This window comes from Microtus ochrogaster, unplaced genomic scaffold, assembly GCF_000317375.1.
Source record: "Microtus ochrogaster isolate Prairie Vole_2 unplaced genomic scaffold, MicOch1.0 UNK31, whole genome shotgun sequence".
Classification (NCBI taxonomy): Eukaryota; Metazoa; Chordata; class Mammalia; order Rodentia; family Cricetidae; genus Microtus; species Microtus ochrogaster.
Genome location: NW_004949129.1, coordinates 309,186 through 328,645, shown reverse-complemented (window position 1 = coordinate 328,645; position 19,460 = coordinate 309,186). Strand labels below are relative to the sequence as shown.

Here is a 19,460-nt window from a genome sequence, read left to right as displayed (position 1 = left end):
GCTCAGATAGCACCTGTTCGTGGCAAGGACTTCTGATGGCAGCAGTCAGTCCCTTCACAAGCTTCACAAGTCCTGTTGAAATGGAACTTGGTAAAGCTAAGCAGCTGTCATTAGGGAGTGGGAACAGACTCTAAGCACACAGTTCCCTATCTGGTGGGCCAGGTGCGTAGGTCACTCCCATCAGCCACTGCACCCTTCCCACGGCCTGGAACCCCGTGTGATCAGGACCCACCCAGCATAATCCTAGGGTGCCATTGGCTGCCTCCGCCTCTCCTCCCTGGACCACCATGCCTCAGTGCTACGATGCAGCTGAGCTGAGAGCCTGGTTGAGCCTCCCGGAGTGTTTGTGCTTCCCACCCATCCCTCTCCTATGTCACAGCCTCCTGGGAATGTCTGGGGATGTGTTCTGGGCTCATCAGGGCAACTTTGAAGCCATGTGTCCCAGAGAAGTCACAGCAAGAAGGTCTAGGAATTCTGGATTCATCTACTCAACCCCAAGGATAACATGACTTCGTTGGTGGGACTTTACACCTGAGCTGCCTGGATAGGGACCAAGTGCTGCCAGCAGCTTCGAACAGTCCTCCAAACCGCCCTGTTAATGAGAACAGCGGCGGGGACTTCCGTCACCCCCTCGGTATGTGCCAGGACCTGTGCTCCGTCCTTCTACGCGTCCTCTCACTCAGTCCTCACGATATCCTCATGAGACACGAGGTTAGCATTATCAGGGCATTATTATAACCCTACTGGGCAGATGACTACTTACGATGCTTTAGGAGCCAGTCAAGGAGTAGCAGAGGTGACAAAAAATGGCTCTTGTTCAAAATGTGCAGTCCCCTGACATTAAACCCCATCATCACCTGCACCCTACATAGATAGAAGGGTGCCAACTCCCACAGAAATCCCAATGGTGGGGCCAAGAATAGTTTATGCAGGGTCCACATAGGCTCTGCCAGGAGACCATAGCCCTGCCCATCCAGTGACTCCAGTCCTCAGACCCATCCCGCTGCCTCTGGGGGCTCAGTCCCGGTCATTCCTTCTCCTTAGAGCTCACACCCCTCTCCAGTCCTGCTGTGCTCACCCAACACTTGGAACCCGAGGAGGTGACTGAGAGAATCCCCTCGTCCTCCATGAACTGCTATCCTCTCTTGTGGTTCAGCCCCATCTTCCCGAGGGACTGCCCTAGGGACCAACCTCAGACTTCCTTTGAAACACCCCTGCAATGTTGAAAACGGTGCTGTCCTTCTAGACGTCTCAGTGTGCACGAGTCAGTGCAAGCGTGTGAATGTGAGTGAGTGTGTGTGGGAGTGACTGAGTGAACCAGTGGGTTGTGTTACATAAAGAAATAAAGGATTGGGAGGAGAAGAGAGCATAGAAGGGAGAATTGGAAGAAGGAAAGAAAGAATGAATGACTAGGAGAAGCGGGAAAGGCAGTAGATAAGGAAGCAGAATCTGCAAGGCAGGAGCCAGCAGCTCCTGCCCCAACAAGCCGGGTCCCCTAGCAGAGAACAAAAGCCATCTGCTCAAGGGAGACAGGAGCCAGTGAGGCAGCTCAAAGGTGTGGCTGAAAAATCCTGATAAGATGTTTTTAGATAATAAGATATTTTATTAACAAAAACAGATAAGTGATATTTTCAGGGCTATGAAATGCCTAGAAATTGTGCCGCTCCGTTTCTTTGTCCCCCATTGGAATCTAAAGAACTAAAATAAAATAATTGCCTAGAATTCCATATCAGCAGGAACTAACATTGTTTAGAAGCACCCTGATAGTCTCCCCCTCGAGATCTTTGTCCTCTGTCCAGAACATGGCATGGTCATACTCAACCATGCCCTAAAATACCTTCTTGCCTCCTTGTTCTGCCCATCCAAATCTTCTCAGAACCCTTCCCTAGTCACCCCAACATTCAACAGTCTTTCCCCCTGCTCACAAGCCAAAACCTTACACTTCCCTGACCCTTGCCATCCCTGGACTGATCCTGGACTGATCCTGGACTGATCCTGGACTGATCCTGGACTGATCCTGGGAGGGAGAGAAGGAGGTCTACACCTGGATGGTTGCTTCCTGGAAGTCCTGCCTGTTATCCACAGTTAATGCCGCTAACGCCACGGCCCTGCTCCTCCCTCACTGAGCCCTGGTGCATAGGTAGCACAGGTTTTGCTGGCTGGGGTGGGGAGGTCCTCAAGCATTGCCTTCTAATTTATTCACTGAAGCAAGCGTGTCTGGGAAAGAGGAGCAGATAGTATGTCTAGAAAGCAGAGAATAAATTGACCACCTTGAAAGTAAGTGCCCAGTATCGTCTCAACCCTCTCCTGATGTCATGGAGAGAGCAATGGGCTAGGAGTCAAAGGAGCCAAGGGGTCCTAGGACTTCCGATTGCCGTGCAATATTGCCCTCGGGTTTTCCCATTAGTGGCCTCAGTTAAGGGTGTGTGGCTGAGGTTGAGCACAGGAGGGGTTTCTTCACTACCGCAAGTGCTCCGAGGGACTTCGTAGGAATTAAAGCAATGACACATAAACAAACCAAATACAATCATCCCGGGCTGTTTGAGTGTAGCCCGAAGACTCTTCATTTTGGTTCAGACCGACGCTGGTGAGCACCACATTTAGAGTGCTGGCACACACTGTCCCAGCAGGGCTCCCAGAAGCTCCAAGGCTCGGATGAATTGCTGGGACTAAAGGAGTCCCTGGGCATGCCTGGGCACGCGCTGTTAGAGTAACAGAGCAGTCATAGCCAAGACACTTCCATTCTGCCTGTGAACATCTCCTGGGACCTACCTGGGCTGCTTCTGCTGAACCTCTGGCCTCCTCCTGTTTGGCTTAGTCACCAGATATATGGTAGCGTTGGCAGCACCATCTTGGCCTCAAGAAAGAGCCCAGAGGCAAAAGCAGAAGAGCCGGGTGATGGCCAGGACTCAGCCCCTCACTCCTGCGTGGTCTGATGTAAGTCACTGCCAGCTCTGGGTCTGTGTTCTGAACTGAAGAATAGGTCAAAAGGCAGAAGCCAGCATGGGACCTCTGACTTCTCATAGACCCGGCTTCTGTGATGAGGAGAGTATCCAGAGCCCCGCCCAACTAAGCTCCATACGCCAGTCAGCACAGCTCAGTCGGGATCACCCGCAAACCGAGTGCCACTTCACATAGCAGACTGGCGATCCCCTGTACCACACTGTCCCTGCCACCCCATACTTTCTGTAACTGGAATAAAAGACCAGTGAACAGAAATGGGAATTGAATAATGTTGTCCTTTACTAGGCAAGATGGTGAGCTGAAAAGGTAATGGGTTCACATGTCTCAAAAACATCCTGCCTCTCATCTCATCTCCTCCCAGCAACTTCACAGGGCATGGGAGTGGTGAGAGAATAAAAGCTGTCAATCACTCTGGAGCTCAGGCTCGCCTCTCTGGTCAGGCATCAGATGCATCCCTGAGCCTTGTATGTCTATGCCTCTGTCATCTCAGTGTTCCTCCCTCATTCTGTGGGTGTCTGTGCTCAGGGACTTCCTGAAACTCTAAGTCTGGCGACTATCTGCCTTGTGCTCCTCCCAGGACATCTGAGCTGTAGGTGAGAGTTATTAGGACAAACAAACCATTAGCAGTGTGTACATGAAACGCTGACTCCTCTTTACAATACGGAGTGCAAATGAGTCTTTATAATACAGAATATAAAAGTGCCCCTAGCTGTCCCTCCAGGGTCTTCTATCGTTCCCGTACCCCCATGTTAGGAACATGGATTTGCCTGATGCTCTGCCTTCACTTTCCAGTTCACCCCAACTCCCCTCCATGGTGTGGTTGGCTCAGTCTGGGCTACCTGAGATTGGAGCTCTCTGGTTGGCCCTGGGACTCTATTGAACTGATACGTGTTGGGAAGAAGGGAAACAGGAGCTAGCCACGGGAGAAAGTAGGGCGGCATGAGAGATGATCACTGATGCCATCAGGACAGCTAAAGAAGACTGGAGGCTTTGCATTTTCTCTGCCTATCTTAGGGTAGGTGCCTACAGACAAAGCCAATCTAGGGACAACCAACCGGTACCCACCAAGATTGAGGTAGGAGTCAATGTCTGTTGACCAGAACATAAAGCATCTCCAATATTAATTCTTTTAATCACTCAGTGACTTTACTACATCCCATACCCAAACACCCATAGACACTAACCCCAGGAGAATCAACAGAGTCAATCAGGGTCTGCTTTGCTATGCCAAGAGAACACTTTATTGGGTACGTTTCCAGGGAAACCTGGTTTTGCATGGCGTAAAAAGCACAGTTAAGACCAGAAACAATAGATGAATTTTAGTAGAAAAACCTGCTAAGCAAGGAGGGCCCCAGGGAAGTGCAAAATCATTTCGCTGCCAAGAGCCACGAGGTGTCCTCCTTCCTGTGGCCTAGGCCTCACTGGTGGCTGGTCACAGTGCACGGGGCACCACGTGCTCCCTGGAGGAGACGACTCTTCCATCTCTGATCTCCTCGGTGATGGTACGAATCTGGGTGCTGACTTGGGGAGCTGGGGTGCAGGGTCCAGCCGGGGCGCAGGGTGTAGGGGGGACGTAAGGAACTCTTACAGCAGGCTTGCACTCCGTGGAACAAGGGTGGGCAGGAAGCCTGAAGAAATGAAGTCACAATGTGAAGCACTTGGCATGGGAGCATTAGACCAACTTAGGGGATCCTGTTGGACAGTGGTAACGACAATGGATGACATCAGAGCATTTAAGTGACTCTGAAACCCCAAAGAAGGGAGGATGGAGCTGCAAGAGGGGAGACTAGAAATGTCCACCAAAAGATGGCCAAAGATGGGCTTGAGCCTCGCCTTATCTTGTCCCCTTGAACATTTCCAAAGCCCTGGACCAGAAGGATTCTTTAATGGCTTTAGCTCCGCCGCCTTCGTCTTCGAAACAACCCCTCAGCTCTGAAAGTGTGTCAAGCCCTTCTCTCAGCCCAGCTCTGAGAGGCAGAGGATCACTCACTTGCAATCCTCGCCCTCCAGCAAGCGACGGTAGGTGGCAATCTCCGATTCCAGCCGGGCCTTGACATCCAACAACACCTGATACTCGTGGTTCTGCCGCTCCAGGTCACAGCGGATCTCAGCCAGCTGGTGCTCCACATTGGTGATCAGACACTGCATCTGACCCAGCTGGGAGCCATAGCGGGCCTCTGTCTCAGCCAGCGTAGACTCCAGGGAATTCCGCTACAGTGGGGAAGAGGCGCTATTGAGAAGGGATTCCGCCCTAAACACCCGCTGTCCTAGCATCTGCACACAGTTGGGCTTAGGCCCTGTGAGAACGTGATGGCCAGCACATTGCTATGTCAGAGAGCCTCCAATGAACTGTGACCAGTCAGCTGGGCAGAGACCACCCACCATGCTCTGCTGGGCCTGCAGCTCGATCTCCAGGGCGTTGACTGTGCGTCTCAGCTCGATGATCTCTGTCTGGCAGCACTGCAGCTGCTCGGAGCTGGACAGCACCTGCTGGTTCAGCTCCTCGGTCTACGGAAGAGAGAATGCAGAACGGAATGAGACCTAGAGTCTCCCCTTTCCACAGTGACCCCACCCCACAGCCCACAGTCCTGGGTCGCCAACTCCACCTGAGTGTTGAACCAAGCCTCCACATCTCTGCGGTTATTCTCCACCAGGGTCTCATACTGGCACCTCATGTCATCCAATATCTTGTTGAGATCCACTGGTGGGGCAGCATCTACCTCCACGTTCAGTCGGTCCCCAAGCTGGGAACGGAGTGCATTGACTTCCTGCAGTGACAAAGCAAGGATGGCATGTGGCTGTGAGAAAGTTGCTGGCTTGGTAGGTTCCGTGACCTGGGTTCAAATTCTCCTCCCTCCCTCAGGTACCGTGAGACAAGAGAGCTGGCCTCTTTGAACATGGGTCTCCCCGTGGGTCTAGCTATACCTCACCCCTCCTGAGGATTTAGGGGATGACACACCAAGCCAATAGAATTATTATCAGACACCATAATACAAATGGAGTTGAAGTGTCATGGGTGAGGGTGTAGTCTCTGTGTGATGTAGGCAAATGACATCACATCTTTACAACCATCTTCTCAGCTGTAAAATGGAGCTCACGATGCCATCTAACTCTTGGGGTGGAAGTGGGGGTGAACTAAGATACAAAGTGCTTCGTGGACTTCCTGCCATACAGTGAGCCCAGGGGTCAGCAGTGACTCCTTGGCTGGTTGGGGACCTTTGGGGTCAGGTGACAGCAATCTCACCGCCTCGTGGTTCCTCTTGAGACACAGAAGCTCCTCCTTCAGGGACTCCACCTGCGCCTCCAGGTCAGCCTTACACAGGGTCAGCTCGTCCAGGATGCGGCGTAGGCCATTGATGTCCGCCTCCACCAGCTGCCGCAGGGACAGCTCCGTCTCATACCTGCATACACAGAACCCTGCCCAGTCTGCAGCAAGAGAAGCCCTGGCTGCCATGGCTAACTTAGAGTCAGAAACACAGGGGGTCCTTTCCCTTGTGGGATCCCTCAGGAGGGATCCAAGGCCTCTGCCGTGGCTTCCAATTTACAGCTGTATTGGGCTTTATTCCCACCTCACCAGCTCCCAAAACTCAAGGGACAGAATTTGACACAGAGCAAACTTGCCCTAGTTGGGCTACTCACTTGGTCCGGAAGTCATCCGCAGCCAACTTGGCATTGTCAATTTGTAAGACAAGCCTGGCATTCTCAGACTTGGTCAACAGGATCTGGAAAAACAAGAGGTTTGCCCTGAACTGGGGAAGGGCTAGCAATGTGAGGATGGGGGGAGCGGGGGGACGCAGCTCACAGATGCCTCTAAATACAGGCAATGTCTTTAAATATCCAGTCATGGAAGGAGAATGGGCCCTAGGAGGGACACCACATCACTTGCGCATCAGTCCTGTCTTCTGTAGCCTCCAGGGTGGCCCAGCAGGATACATCAGGGTGAGGCTCTGATCTATCAGAACTGGGTTCTGATTCTGGATTCCACATTTAGGTTGTGTGACCTTGAGCTAGCTGCTCAGCCTCTCAAAACTCAACCTTCTCATCTGTTAGATGGGCACAGCGATAGCCCTATCTCCAGGATGAAGAATAAGCAAGCCAGTGGCTAGGAAGGTGTCAGATACAGCACTACACCAAGTGGGGACTAAGGTTATGATCCTTCCCTCCCTAAGCTAAGACAACAAGGGAAGAAGTAGAACAGCTGGTAACAGGGTACACAGACCAGCAGAGAAGCCTGAGACCCCAGGGAACCAAGTCCCAGAGAATAGAGCTCTCTCCATCCAGAAGGATTTCCTGTATGCTTCAGTGAGCAGCTGAATCTTGAAATGGAAGGCTTCCGGGAGTTGCCTGGCCCGCTGGAAGAGGACCTGGTCCATTACCTTCTGCTGCAAGTCCTCGGCGGTCTTAAAGTAGGACTGGTAGTCCGGGCAGATGTATGGCACTTGACACTCATACCATTCTCGGATGCGGCACTCCAGCTGCGCATTCTCCTGCTCCAGCTGCCGCACTTTCTCCAGGTAGTTGGCCAGTCGGTCATTCAGGACCTGCATGGTCGCCTTCTCGTTGCCATTGAAGCTGCCCTCACAGAACCAGCCTCCATTTCCTACAAAGCCGGATGAGTGGCACCCAGAGGACAGGTAGGAGCCCGGCAAGCAGCTGCCGAGGCCGGAGAAGCCTGTCCTGAAGGACATGGAGCCCATAGTGCCAACCAAACTGGGGGCCCTGTAGGAGCCCATGGAATGGACAGAAGACATCCGAGAGAAGCTGCCTGAGGTGCCGCAGAGGCCCTTGGCAGACCCAGTGGAGAAGGTCGGGGTGCAGATCTGGGTGGCCATGACTTTAGCGAAGAAGGCGGCAGCTTAGGCAGGAGCTCAGGTTGTGGACTCCCCAGGGCTCCCTACGGCGCTTATATACACTCTCCATGGGGTGTTGGCGTGTTCCAGGTCTTTAGCTCTTGGGAAAACCCTTTCCATTCCCAGAAAGCCTATCTCATTAGAATATCATTTTTGCTATCCATCAGAATGTCTTTCCTTGTAAAAGGGGAAAAAAATTGTCCAATTGGGTTTACTAAGTCGGAACTCTCAGCCATTGTCATTTCCTGGCAGGCTGAATTTTATGACCTCGTCAAAGAGTCCTTGTTCAGCTCTCATAAACTGGGAGTGGCCTCACATATGACATTTGGTTTCTGTCCTCCCTACTTGTCTTCCCCCGAGGAACCCCATCTGTCCATCTGTCACCCATTCTCCCACAGCTGTTCATCCTTGCCCGGGCCACCAGAGTGATGAAAGGGGAGTAAAGGATACATAGTGGAATATTATTCGCCTATAAAGGAAAAGAAAACTATGGAATTTGCGGGAGAATAAATGGAGCTGGATAGTATTGGGTTGAGTGAGGGAACACAGGCTGAGAAAGACAAACCCCGCGTGTTCTCCGTCATATGTGGTTCCTCGCTTCTAATTTTTACACGTGTGTGTTTATGCAGGAGTGTGTGTGTACGTCAGACAACTAGAAAGGGGCCCATAAGAGAGACTTTGGGGGGGTGAAGAAGGTACTAGAACAGGTGATAAGGACATAGGAAGGGGAAAGTGGGGCAAAGAGATGATGGGGAGCAGAGGGAAGAGGGGAAGGGGTGGGAGTGAGGAGCAGGGTCAAGCAAAACTAATACAGACCTATCTATACAGATACATTCCATAAGGAGCCTGATACCTCGCAAGCTAATTTTAAAAGTAAAGGCCAGAAAGATGGCTCAGTGGGCAGAAGCTCTTGCCTGACAACCTGAGTTTGATCTGATCTGGGGATCCTAAAGAAGAAGGAAAGACCTGATTTCTGAAAGATGTCTTCTGACCTACACCACACACACACACACACACACACACACACACACACACACATACACACGCAGGAGCATGCACGTGTCTACACTCTTACACACATATCATGCCACACATACACACAATAATGATTTTTAAAATAAATATTTCAAAAGTATGTGTAGGCCAGGGAGATGGTTTAGTGAGTAAAGGCGCCTGCAACCAAGCCTGAGGATCTGAGTTCAATCCCCAGGCCCATATGGTAGAAGGAAAGAAGCAACTACAAGTTTCCCTTTGATCCACACATGGACACCGCGTTTGCACGCACCTGTGTATACACATACACACAGAAGAAATAAATGTAATTTTTAGATTTAAATTTAATAAAATTAAAAGAACTAGCTGTGGCAATGTGCTTGTGGTGCTTGGGATTTTAACTCTTCCGTTTGCGCCTCATAGCCAGTGAACCTCCTCCAGTTGCCATCCATTACTTGAACACTCATGGTAATCAGGGGGCGAGTGGTAATACTTATATCTGAAACCCGGGCTCTTAGACTCCAATTCAGGATAGCTAGAATTTAGGGACAAGAGACCAGCATTCAGATACTGGCTCCATCAATCATTCACCCTGTGACACTGAGCATGTCACCTCTCTGGGATCCCTAGTGGCCTGGTGGGAACAGTAGAGATCAGGGGGCTCTTCTGTCTACTCCACATAGACACCAGGAGGATCCAAATATAACTACGAGTGTGTTTTGAAAGCCCCTCCATACTTTAGAAGAGCTGGTTAGCCAAAAGGATGGTCTTTGGTGATAGTTTATGGTAAGGGCAGCAAAGGCTCATGGGTATAAGCACTCTGCTGGAGTTTGCTGATGTCTCTGTGCCCCCTTTCAGGAACAATATGATAGCAGTATAACCAACCCTTCAGACAGTTTATGAGCTGGTCATCATGTAATCCACCTGTTTGGAGCCATGGGCAGGGCTGGAAGACCGTTTCCCTTGTAGTCTTCATCTTCCCTGAGCCTAAAACCACTTAGACCTTCCTGGTCACCAAACACATCCCAGAGATGACCAACCGCGGAGTAGGAATAAAAAGATCAGAACCAAATCACTACCAGATGCCTAAGCAAATCAAGAGAGGAGACCCTGAAACTTGTGGACCAAAGACAAGCTCGGTTCTTCCACCTCAAACCCTGGACATGCCCAAGCGTAGGAGATGGCCCTGCTTGTTCTTCCTCCGTGGAGTCGTTTTGCAAAGCTGGCGTTTATGGAAGCGTTTATGTGCTTCTGAAGTTGTGCTTCTCAGCCTCTTAAAAACACTTTATAAGCTTCTCTCCGAGATTACTCAAGGAGGGTGATTGGCTGTGAAGAACACACCCGGGATGGTAGACACCTCCACAGCTGCCTGAGAGCGGCTCCATGCAGCTCTTGCCGGTCAAGAGAGTGGGGGGGTACGTCAGCCTCTGCACCCCAGCTCTAGCTGCCCCATTAGCAACTTCCTTGTGACTGCTTATCTCCCGGCTCTCCTACAAGGTTGAAGACCACCCTGTCGGGGAGCTTCTTGACTCAGCAGTGTAGACACTGTGGGTTGAGTGATCTTGGGTTGTTCAGGGCTGCCCTGTATACTGCCCAGTGTCTGTGACACTTCTCACCTCTACCACCTGATGCCCTTCTCTGTCTCCCTGTCTGTCACCCCCTCCTGTTAGGCCACTTGCCCTGGGTTTCTGGGTGGGAAGGAACTCACCCTAACTCCCTGCTCCCTTTACAAAGGGGCCCGGGTGGGAGGACACAATGATACAACAGGCTTTCCCAGGGCCTGCTCATTCATTCATTCATTCATTCATCCACTCGTTCAATTAATATTCCCTGGGAACCTACGCTGCACCAAGTTCACTCTAAATGTTGAAGAGAGACGGTAGAAAAGATGAAGTTTCTGCATTAACAGAGCTGGCACCACTTCTTGGCCTAGTTACAATGACCAAAATTGCCTAGAGACATTTTATATGTCCCCTGGCAAGGGGCGGGTGATGGTATCATCCCCGGCTGACAACTGCTGAACTATCAGCACAGACACTGGGTGATCAGACTTCCCCTAAGCCCCCAATTCTATCTTCTAGGAAAACCATGAGTCTTTCTTCGTTGGCCCACCCAGGCAAACCTTAACACGTACAAACCCAGTTTGCCTTGTTAACCCCACAGTGCCTGTCATGCAGAATAGGCAAGACAGAGGCCTTCTCAAACCCTCTATACAGTGTTTCTAACATCAATCAAACACTCACTACCCTAAAGAACAGGAGACCTGGACTCTGGGCCTAGCTCTGCAGCGATTCCCTGAGCGAGCTCAGTGCACTATGAGCCTCAGCTTGTCCATGAGAACTGAGGCAGGGCCTCAGACACCCTGCAGTTAGCTATCCACACGCATTCCATGGAGATTACGAGTCGGTGGGGCATGGCTGTGGCTTATTCTCTATCCCCCATTATCCTGCCCCTGTCGCTCATCTACAAAAGAAACGGGAGTTTCAGAGGTTCAAATATGAGATGCTTGAGGCTTCTTTTCTTTCAAAGCATCCATGTACTTCAGAAGTTCCCTTTGTCTTCAGCATCACACACCACAGGGAAATGGCTTCCTCCCTACCTTCTGCTCCATGGGCAGTAGCAGCATAGACCCACCTCCCCCTGTGGTTCCTGAGGAGGGCTCCTTCAGAGGTCAGTGTCACTGGGCACCAAGCAGACATCCCAGCAGGCCCAGGCTAAAACGTCATCTCTGGCCAAATGCGCTGGAGACCTCGCAGTACAGGAAAAAACTCAGGGAACATAGGCGTCTGAGCTGCTCGCTGCCTTTGGGCCTCCTTAGCAACAAGTAAATGGATCTCTTGCCAGTCACAGAATTGCCAAAACTATCCCAAAGGGGGCTTCATAAATTAGAAATTATGTCATTGGTTTCAAAAATCAAGACCACTCTGAAACCCACAGTACAGGAACCGAAGTCAAACGCACTATCCCAGACACTAACCACCTGATGGAATATTGGTGTCTGCAGCCTAGCCCAGTTGTCCAAGAAGAGACAACTGACCAAAGAGACAGTGTCTTGTGCATGCAGAATACAGCAGTCCCTTTGGCCAGGATTCTCCACCAGCTTCTGACCTTTACTCTAGAGCAGTGGTTCTCAATCATCCTAATTCTGCGACCCTTTGATACAGTTCCTCATGTTGCGGTGACCCCCCTCAACCATAAAATCACTTTCATTGCTACTTCATAACTGTAACTTTGCTACTGCAATGAATCATAGTGTAAATATGTGCTTTCTGGTGGTCTCAGGTCACCCTTGTAAAAGGATCGTTCGGGACCCACAGGTTGAGAACCACTGCCCTAGCCGTTCCTTCAGGTCTAGGCAATTTCAGTGCTCAGAGAACTCTCCATCCACCATGACTCAGTTGGGGAAGGACAGGGGAAGAGAGAAAATGCTACTGGGAGAACAGAAAAGGCCCCTTTTCTCAGACAAGTCTTGGAAAGCCATCAACCTCAAGATCAATAGCCAGATAAACGTCTTTGTTGAAATTGAGTCTCATTGGAAAGCCGAAGCTCTGCCTGGACTCAGGTAGCAAGCCTGATTGTCCTACCCACCCTTGAGCCATCACTCCCATCCCGAGAACCCTTGGAACTGTGATGTGTCCAAGGAGGAAACGAATTTTCCCAGAAGGGATTTTTTTTTTCCTGCTTCTCCAGGCTTTGGTCAGAATATGAGGGCCACCATATAACCATGGAACCCCAAAGACAGCAGAGAAATCAGACCAGACAGTAACCTGACAAGTAGTCTGGCCACCTACAATGGACACCACTGAGAATAAGGCCACTCAAGATGGCCCGTGGCTGTCCCTCTTTGAGCAGGGTGCCAACTCAGGCTTTGTTTTTCTGGTTTCCTCATATCACTTGCTTTCACCTTGAGGTCCACACACGGGTCCTAGAAAATTGCCTGCCATAGAAGATACCTGAAAATTAACTCCTTGTCCTAACCTCTTCAGGCCCCACCCAGGACCCCGCCCGCAATTAATCCTCATCTTCTCCACACAACTGTTCTTTCCTTATAACACAGAATTTGTTCAAGCGTGAAGTGCCTGGGATTTCTGGTCCCTCCACCTAGGAAACCTGGTTACTATATATTCAGCTCTAAATAACCATTTCCATAGCTCCTGCCAAATGTGCCGCCAGCTGATGTCAGGCGCTAGTACTGACATGCTGGGACTGGTACGCAAAGTCAAAGAGCACAGAGCGCACGGTGGGAAGTACAAATGCTTACGATGAAGACATTGTTAACCATTCTTTTAAGTTTTCCAAAGGATCCAGGAAATGTCTCACTGGGTTTTGGTGGTGAAAGACTCAAGGACCATTTATAGACCTAGGAAGGACAGGGTTACCAGATCCAGCAAGCAAAAACACATTCAATATTTTGGGGTATGGTTATACTAAAATGTTACTATCTATATGCACAGCCAATCCAGATGAACACCCTGGGCTCCGCATGGAGGTCTTCAATAAGAACATATCCCTATTTAAGGGCCTCAGCAAAGCAAGATGCTACTCTCCCTTCCTTCCTCCTTGTCACCATGAAATTAACTAATACTGGGGACAAGTCCACCAAACTTCCTTTGGAAAAAAACATGACCTTTGAGTCCCCATCTCAGTGACCTCTATGTGAGCCTTCCCGGGCTCCATTAGCAATCCTCAGAGTTTTGGGGGCTAAGCTGTCGTCCCTCTGATCTTGACCACTTCAGTGACCTTCTACTCTGATACCAGCTTCCTCCCACTAGGTGACTGAGCCTGGGCAGGAGTCTCAAATCTCTCTCTCTCTCTCTCTCTCTCTCTCTCTCTCTCTCTCTCTCTCTCCCCCCCCCCCTATTTCCAATATCTCTGGTGCCCAAAGTTCTGCCCACCTCCACTGTCACCAGCCCTCACTGGACTTAGGACAGTCTGAACACAAACTAAGTGATCAAGGAGGTCCTTCACCCACTCCCTGGCCACCCTTCAGTGGGGATATTCAGGGGAGACGATGAAGAATAGCATTGACCTTAATCAGTGGCTCCCTATTCAAAACTCTAGGGCCTCAACTCTCTAAGACCCTAATACGGTTTTAAAACTCCCCCTGGGTCTAGCTTACCTTCACTAGGTCTTGAAATTCCCTCTTTACCATGCCCAGAATATCCCCAGAATATTAATTCCCCAAAAGTACAAAAGAAGAAAAGTCTCTCCCCCAGGAGTGACTTTGGTTATTAACCCAAGCTTTGAAAGCCTGCTCAGAATGAGCTAAGTGTCTTCCCATAGTGAGTACCCAGGAAGCCACTGGGCCCAGCAGAAATCCGTACCTCTCCAGTCCTCCAGGCCATGATCTGCATTCATGTTTCAGGGCCCAGAGCCCTCTCCCCGAGGGCCAGCTCTTCCTGCACAATCATGTTGGCCAACAGCTCCCATCTGGAGAATATGGCCTTCTGCTCAGAGGTGCTAAGTCCTGACTTCCCTCACTCAGCTTTTATGGTCTGAGAATTCCACAGTATGACCTTTTTCCCAGTGTGTTTAGAGAACCTGGGGTTTATGAGAGATGTACAGTTGGGCATCCTGGAACAGGGACATCAGTGTCTGCGTCCCCTCCATTCAATTATCACTTAGCTGAACCACAAAGCAAACCCTCCCCTAAACGCCCCATTGGATTGGCTCGGCCGTCAGCATTTACAGATGCTGTGAAGTCCACATAACAACATCCCTCCTGCTAACAGCAGCATCTCTGTGGCCAGGCTCGAGCCTCCAGGCTATTATTAACTGCCCTACACACCAGAGGTTTTACTTTTAAGTTTCTCTGAGAGGCTCAGATGAAAGCAGTCACATGGCGGTTATGACCAATCATGAAAGTTAAACAGAGAATAAGTGTCAGACACCTGCCAACTTTATCACAAATTAACCCCTAAAAGGTGCCTCAATGAATCTCAGCCACCCATCCACCTTCCTCTCCCAAACTCCGTGAGGGGACACAATGTGCCCATTTTTCCCAGAACCCCAGAACAACTGTTCAAAGGAACATAGATCATGTATTCTGCTCTACCTCTAAGGTCCCAAGACTACCATCCAAAAGGACATAGGCTCCCTGAGATACATGAACCCAAAAAGCGGGAAGAAAAAAAAGGGTCCCAGGAGGGACATAGGAGACCCTGGGACAATATATTGTTAGGATCATTAGGCCGTATTGGCTGCACCCTTGTAATGGCATCACTTCCCAGCCATTGTAGGGTTTCCTAGGGCGGAACAATGGGATTCCCATTCTAGGAAGGCTAGGGAAGTCTCATACTCCTGTTTGGGTGGTCAAAGCCACCACCCAAACAAGATGATCCAAGTACCAAAGGAGTCTCAGGCAAGGAACTCTGCCCTCAGTTGCACCTTGCTCTCCAGTGCTTGGCTGCCATACCCAAATCTGGGGACAGACAGAAAGAGCTGCCTACTGAGACCAGGTCTAAGGCTTCACCCCTCTGCCTCTAACAGGTAACCAGAGGTCCCATCTGCTTTCTGGCAGGAGTCTGCCCTCTGCAGGGCCCAGGCAGGACAAACAGCCCCACAGGATGGGCAGAAGTGTACTGGTCCATTAACAAGGGGAGGAGCCTTGAGGATAGGGAGGGACCTTTTGCTCAAGGTGAGAAGCCAGGAGCTTCTTAAGAATTGCAACACTGAACCACCATGGTATGTCATTTACCGCATATCAGATTTTCCCACCAATCCACCAACCCCCTGCCTGGGCTCCTGACCTAATGCCGAGGCTCCCGGACATCCCAGGAATGTACCTGGTTGACTCTTCTGTCACCTGAGCACCGGGGCCTTGAAGTCTTGTTCCTCTCCCACATTACTGGAAGCAAACATATGACCTCTGACAAAGTACCAACCAGCATCTCAGGGAGCACTTTGGAATTGTGGATCCCGTCCTTTGAACTAGGTTTGTCACTTAGAAGGCCTGAATTGGTCTTCCTGTGTGCAAAATGGGCAGGACAGTGACAGTTTTGGGGATGATCGAAGACGAAATGGCATAAAGCTGAGGAGCCGAAGAGAGGATTCAGTGTGCAGGGTGTTGGCCTTTCCAACCTGGTTGTAACCTAGGGTCTCCTGCCTTAACACACACCCATTCACGGTCTGACATAGCTGGGAGTCAGGCGCCACTGGGTCAGGGCTGCTTGTTCACTACCACAGCTCCGGGAAGCAGTCACAGAGCCTGGTGTGGCCTGAGCACCTAGGACAAGCACCTAGGAGGGGCGATGTTGACCCAGCAGGTCTTTGCAGGTCTTTTCTCCCTCAAGTGTCACCCCACACAGGTGACTAAGGTGATATACGGAGCCTAGGCAGAAAGACAAGATCCCCACCCAACCCTCCCACCTCCCAGGCCAGAGAGCTCAGAAAGGCTGCTGGGTGGCCTGGCAGAAACACCTGCTCCTGACCCGCCCCAACCAGCTTCCCTGAGACACCTGATGGGGCCACAGAACTCTTTAGTTGGGGCTCCTCACAGTCCTCCCTGGGATCAGAGTGAAAGGCTCCCAGGCCAGATAGAGTCACCTCCAAATGCCTCAGGGGTCCAGCTCCTGTCACTGAATGACCCCCCCCCCTCATATTCTACAGACCTTGCCAATAGAGAGTCAGGAAAGATTCTTTAACCTTGGGGACCAGAACCAGCCAGGAGCACTCAGCTTTGAGAACTCCTAATCATAACTGGGGCGGGAGGCCCCATTTTTTTTCTTGCCCTTGGTGTGATGTGCTTACTACCTCTTCCATTTCCCATAGTCCTGGGTCCTCATCTAGTCCATTCTTTCAGCTCCTATAAATACTCTAGGTATGAGGATGTGGGTGACCCCGAAACTATGTCTACCTCAAAGGGAGTCACAGAAGCAGAAAGGTCACGACCGGAGAGTTGTTTGGTGAGCACTGACATACTGTGTGTCAGATGTTGTGAGTCCTCGACTTTAATAGCCCACATGGGAGGTAGCAATTAGCAGGAAAGGAAGTGCTCATAGTTAGTTCCTGTTTGTCTGAGAACTCGTTTCAAGATAAACGCCATCTTTTTTTCTTTCTCTTTCTCCAGAATCAATCCAGCCGTCAAGAAAACAATAGCATTCAATAGGTAGCGCCAGCCTAAACAAATTAAGCAAAACTCAAAAAGGGTTGGGAGAAAAGGCATGGCCTGTTTTACTATGAGGCCTTAGCTCCTGAGAAAGCTCTGGATGCTGAACCTGACCTGAGCCCCACCTCCTTCTGTAGTGGTAAACAGAGTGGGCTCTGGAATGAGTGGAGATTAGATATTGTCTCTGCTTTAGCTAGCCCAGGCATGCCTGAGTGGCCCCTGTGTGCCTAAGCCACCTTCCTGTGGCTTGCAAGTGGGAAGAGTCTAAGTTACACCTGGATGGGGTGGGAACCTGGAGAAGAGAGACAGGAAAGAGAGGGAAAGACCAGAAAAAGGTGACAGGTAGCAAGAGTGCCAGAGACCCTCCAACCCTCCAGCAAAAATTCTGTGACAACCCATCTCTGAGCAGATCCAAGAAGTCATAACCTTCCGGGAGAAGAACCGAAGCAGCAAGTTTTTCAATCACTTGTCAGCTGTCAGTGAAAGCATCCAGGCCCTGGGCTGGGTGGCTCTGGCTGCAAAGCCCGGCCCCTTTGTGAAAGAGATGACTGATGCTACCATGCTTTGCACAAACCGCGTCCTCAAGGAGTACAAAGATGTGGATAAGAAGCATGTCGACTGGGTCAAAGCTTACTTGAGTATATGGACAGAACTGCAGACTTATATCAAGGAGTTCCACACCACTAGCCTGGCCTGGAGCAAGACGGGGCCTGTGGCAAAAGAACTAAGTGGATTGCCATCCGGACCCTCCGTTGGATCAGGTCCCCCTCCACCTCCACCAGGCCCACCTCCTCCTCCAGTCCCTACCAGTTCCAGCTCCGACGACTCTGCTTCCCGCTCAGCGCTGTTTGCACAGATTAATCAGGGGGAGAGCATCACACATGCTCTGAAACATGTATCTGATGACATGAAGACTCACAAGAACCCTGCCCTGAAGGCTCAGAGTGGTCCAGTTCGGAGTGGCCCCAAACCCTTCTCTGCACCTAAACCCCAAACCAGCCCCTTCCCCAAACTAGCCCCAAAGAAGGAGCCAGCTGTGTTGGAACTGGAAGGCAAGAAGTGGCGAGTGGAAAACCAGGAGAACGTTTCCAACCTGTTGATTGAGGACACTGAGCTGAAACAGGTGGCTTACATATACAAGTGTGTCAACACGACATTGCAAATCAAGGGCAAAATTAACTCCATTACAGTAGATAACTGTAAGAAGCTCGGCCTGCTGTTTGATGACGTGGTGGGCATTGTGGAGATAATCAATAGTAGAGATGTCAAAGTTCAGGTGATGGGAAAAGTGCCAACCATTTCCATTAACAAAACAGATGGCTGCCATGCTTACCTGAGCAAGAACTCCCTGGACTGTGAGATAGTCAGTGCCAAATCTTCTGAGATGAATGTCCTCATTCCTACAGAAGGCGGAGATTTTAACGAGTTTCCAGTCCCTGAGCAGTTCAAGACCTTGTGGAATGGGCAGAAGTTGGTCACCACAGTGACAGAGATCGCTGGATAAGCGAATGCCCGCGGGTCCTGCGCCCTCCCCTTTCACACCATGGGATACATCTGCATGGAGACGGTTCTTTTCTAGATTTCCTCTACCTTTCTGCTCTTAAACTGCTTCTCTGCTCTGAGAAGCCCAGCTACCTGCCTTCACTGAATATACCTCAGGCTGAGAATGGGCGGGACAGCAGGTCAGTGGATCTCTGGCGGGAAGGTGCATGGCTCTGCACCAGTGCAGCTGCACCACAGTCCGTGCTTAAGAGCTGCGGGCCCAGGCTGGAGCTTTCAGCTTTGGGGGTCATTCTACCAACAAACAGTCCTTGGGGGGAAACATCCTGGAAACAAACAGATCAGAATGTGTTCTAATCTAACAGCAAGCATGGCGGCAGCAGGAGCCAGTGTGACTCCGTAAGGTTCTAACCGGTCTAATTGTTCATCGTTGAGAAGTGAGACCAGGGTTGCACTGGACCAAAGGCTAAGGCTTGCCACTCAGCATTCCAAGCAGACTTGTTTCCTAAAAGCATTCCTTCATTCTGCATTCCATTCGGGGTCAGCCTCAACCACAAAGTAGCAGGCTTGCTGCTCTCTGCTGCAGTAGCAGCACCATTTTTGAGGGAAAAAGTCTCAACCCTTTTTCCTCCCTCTGGGATGACCACCTTGGTTCTCACCGGGCCAGCTTAAAAAGCAAAGCAAAGCAGCACACCATTCCAAGGAGTCTGGCGGTCCTCTTCCCTGCCCATGCCCGTCATGCTCGGCAGCTTAGCGCCTCACTGCGGGCCCCTGAGCAGGGCGAGACCTCCACTGCAGGTTGTCTGAGTCTTGATTTCCGTACGAATCTTGCACAGCATTGCTATTGTAAATCCCAGCTCTCCCTCTAGGACACACTGACCAAAATATGCAACGTTTTTTGTTTCGTTTTGTTTTTGGTGGGAAGAGAGACTGTCCTGTGACTTCTGCCCGTTTCCTGAGGCCTGTGGAAATAAAACTTTATGTACTTAAAGTTATACAGAAAATAGAACAAAGTTAATACCAAACTTGAAAACAAAAAAAAAAAA

The 19,460-nt window shown here is 50.6% G+C and overlaps 1 protein-coding gene and 1 pseudogene across 1 annotated transcript; one reads left to right on the top strand and one right to left on the bottom strand.

The window, feature by feature from the left end:
• Nucleotides 1-4,396: 4,396 nt before the first annotated feature.
• On the bottom strand, nucleotides 4,397-7,796 carry LOC101988685 (keratin, type I cuticular Ha6). The gene is made up of 7 exons (XM_005368216.2): nucleotides 7,341-7,796; nucleotides 6,604-6,686; nucleotides 6,209-6,365; nucleotides 5,571-5,732; nucleotides 5,347-5,472; nucleotides 4,955-5,175; nucleotides 4,397-4,592 (listed from the first exon to the last, which is right to left on the bottom strand). The coding sequence occupies exons 1-7, from the start codon at nucleotides 7,794-7,796 to the stop codon at nucleotides 4,397-4,399; spliced, it is 1,401 nt and encodes a 466-aa protein (XP_005368273.1).
• Nucleotides 7,797-11,416: 3,620 nt separating this feature from the next.
• LOC101981151 lies at nucleotides 11,417-19,460 on the top strand (annotated as a pseudogene).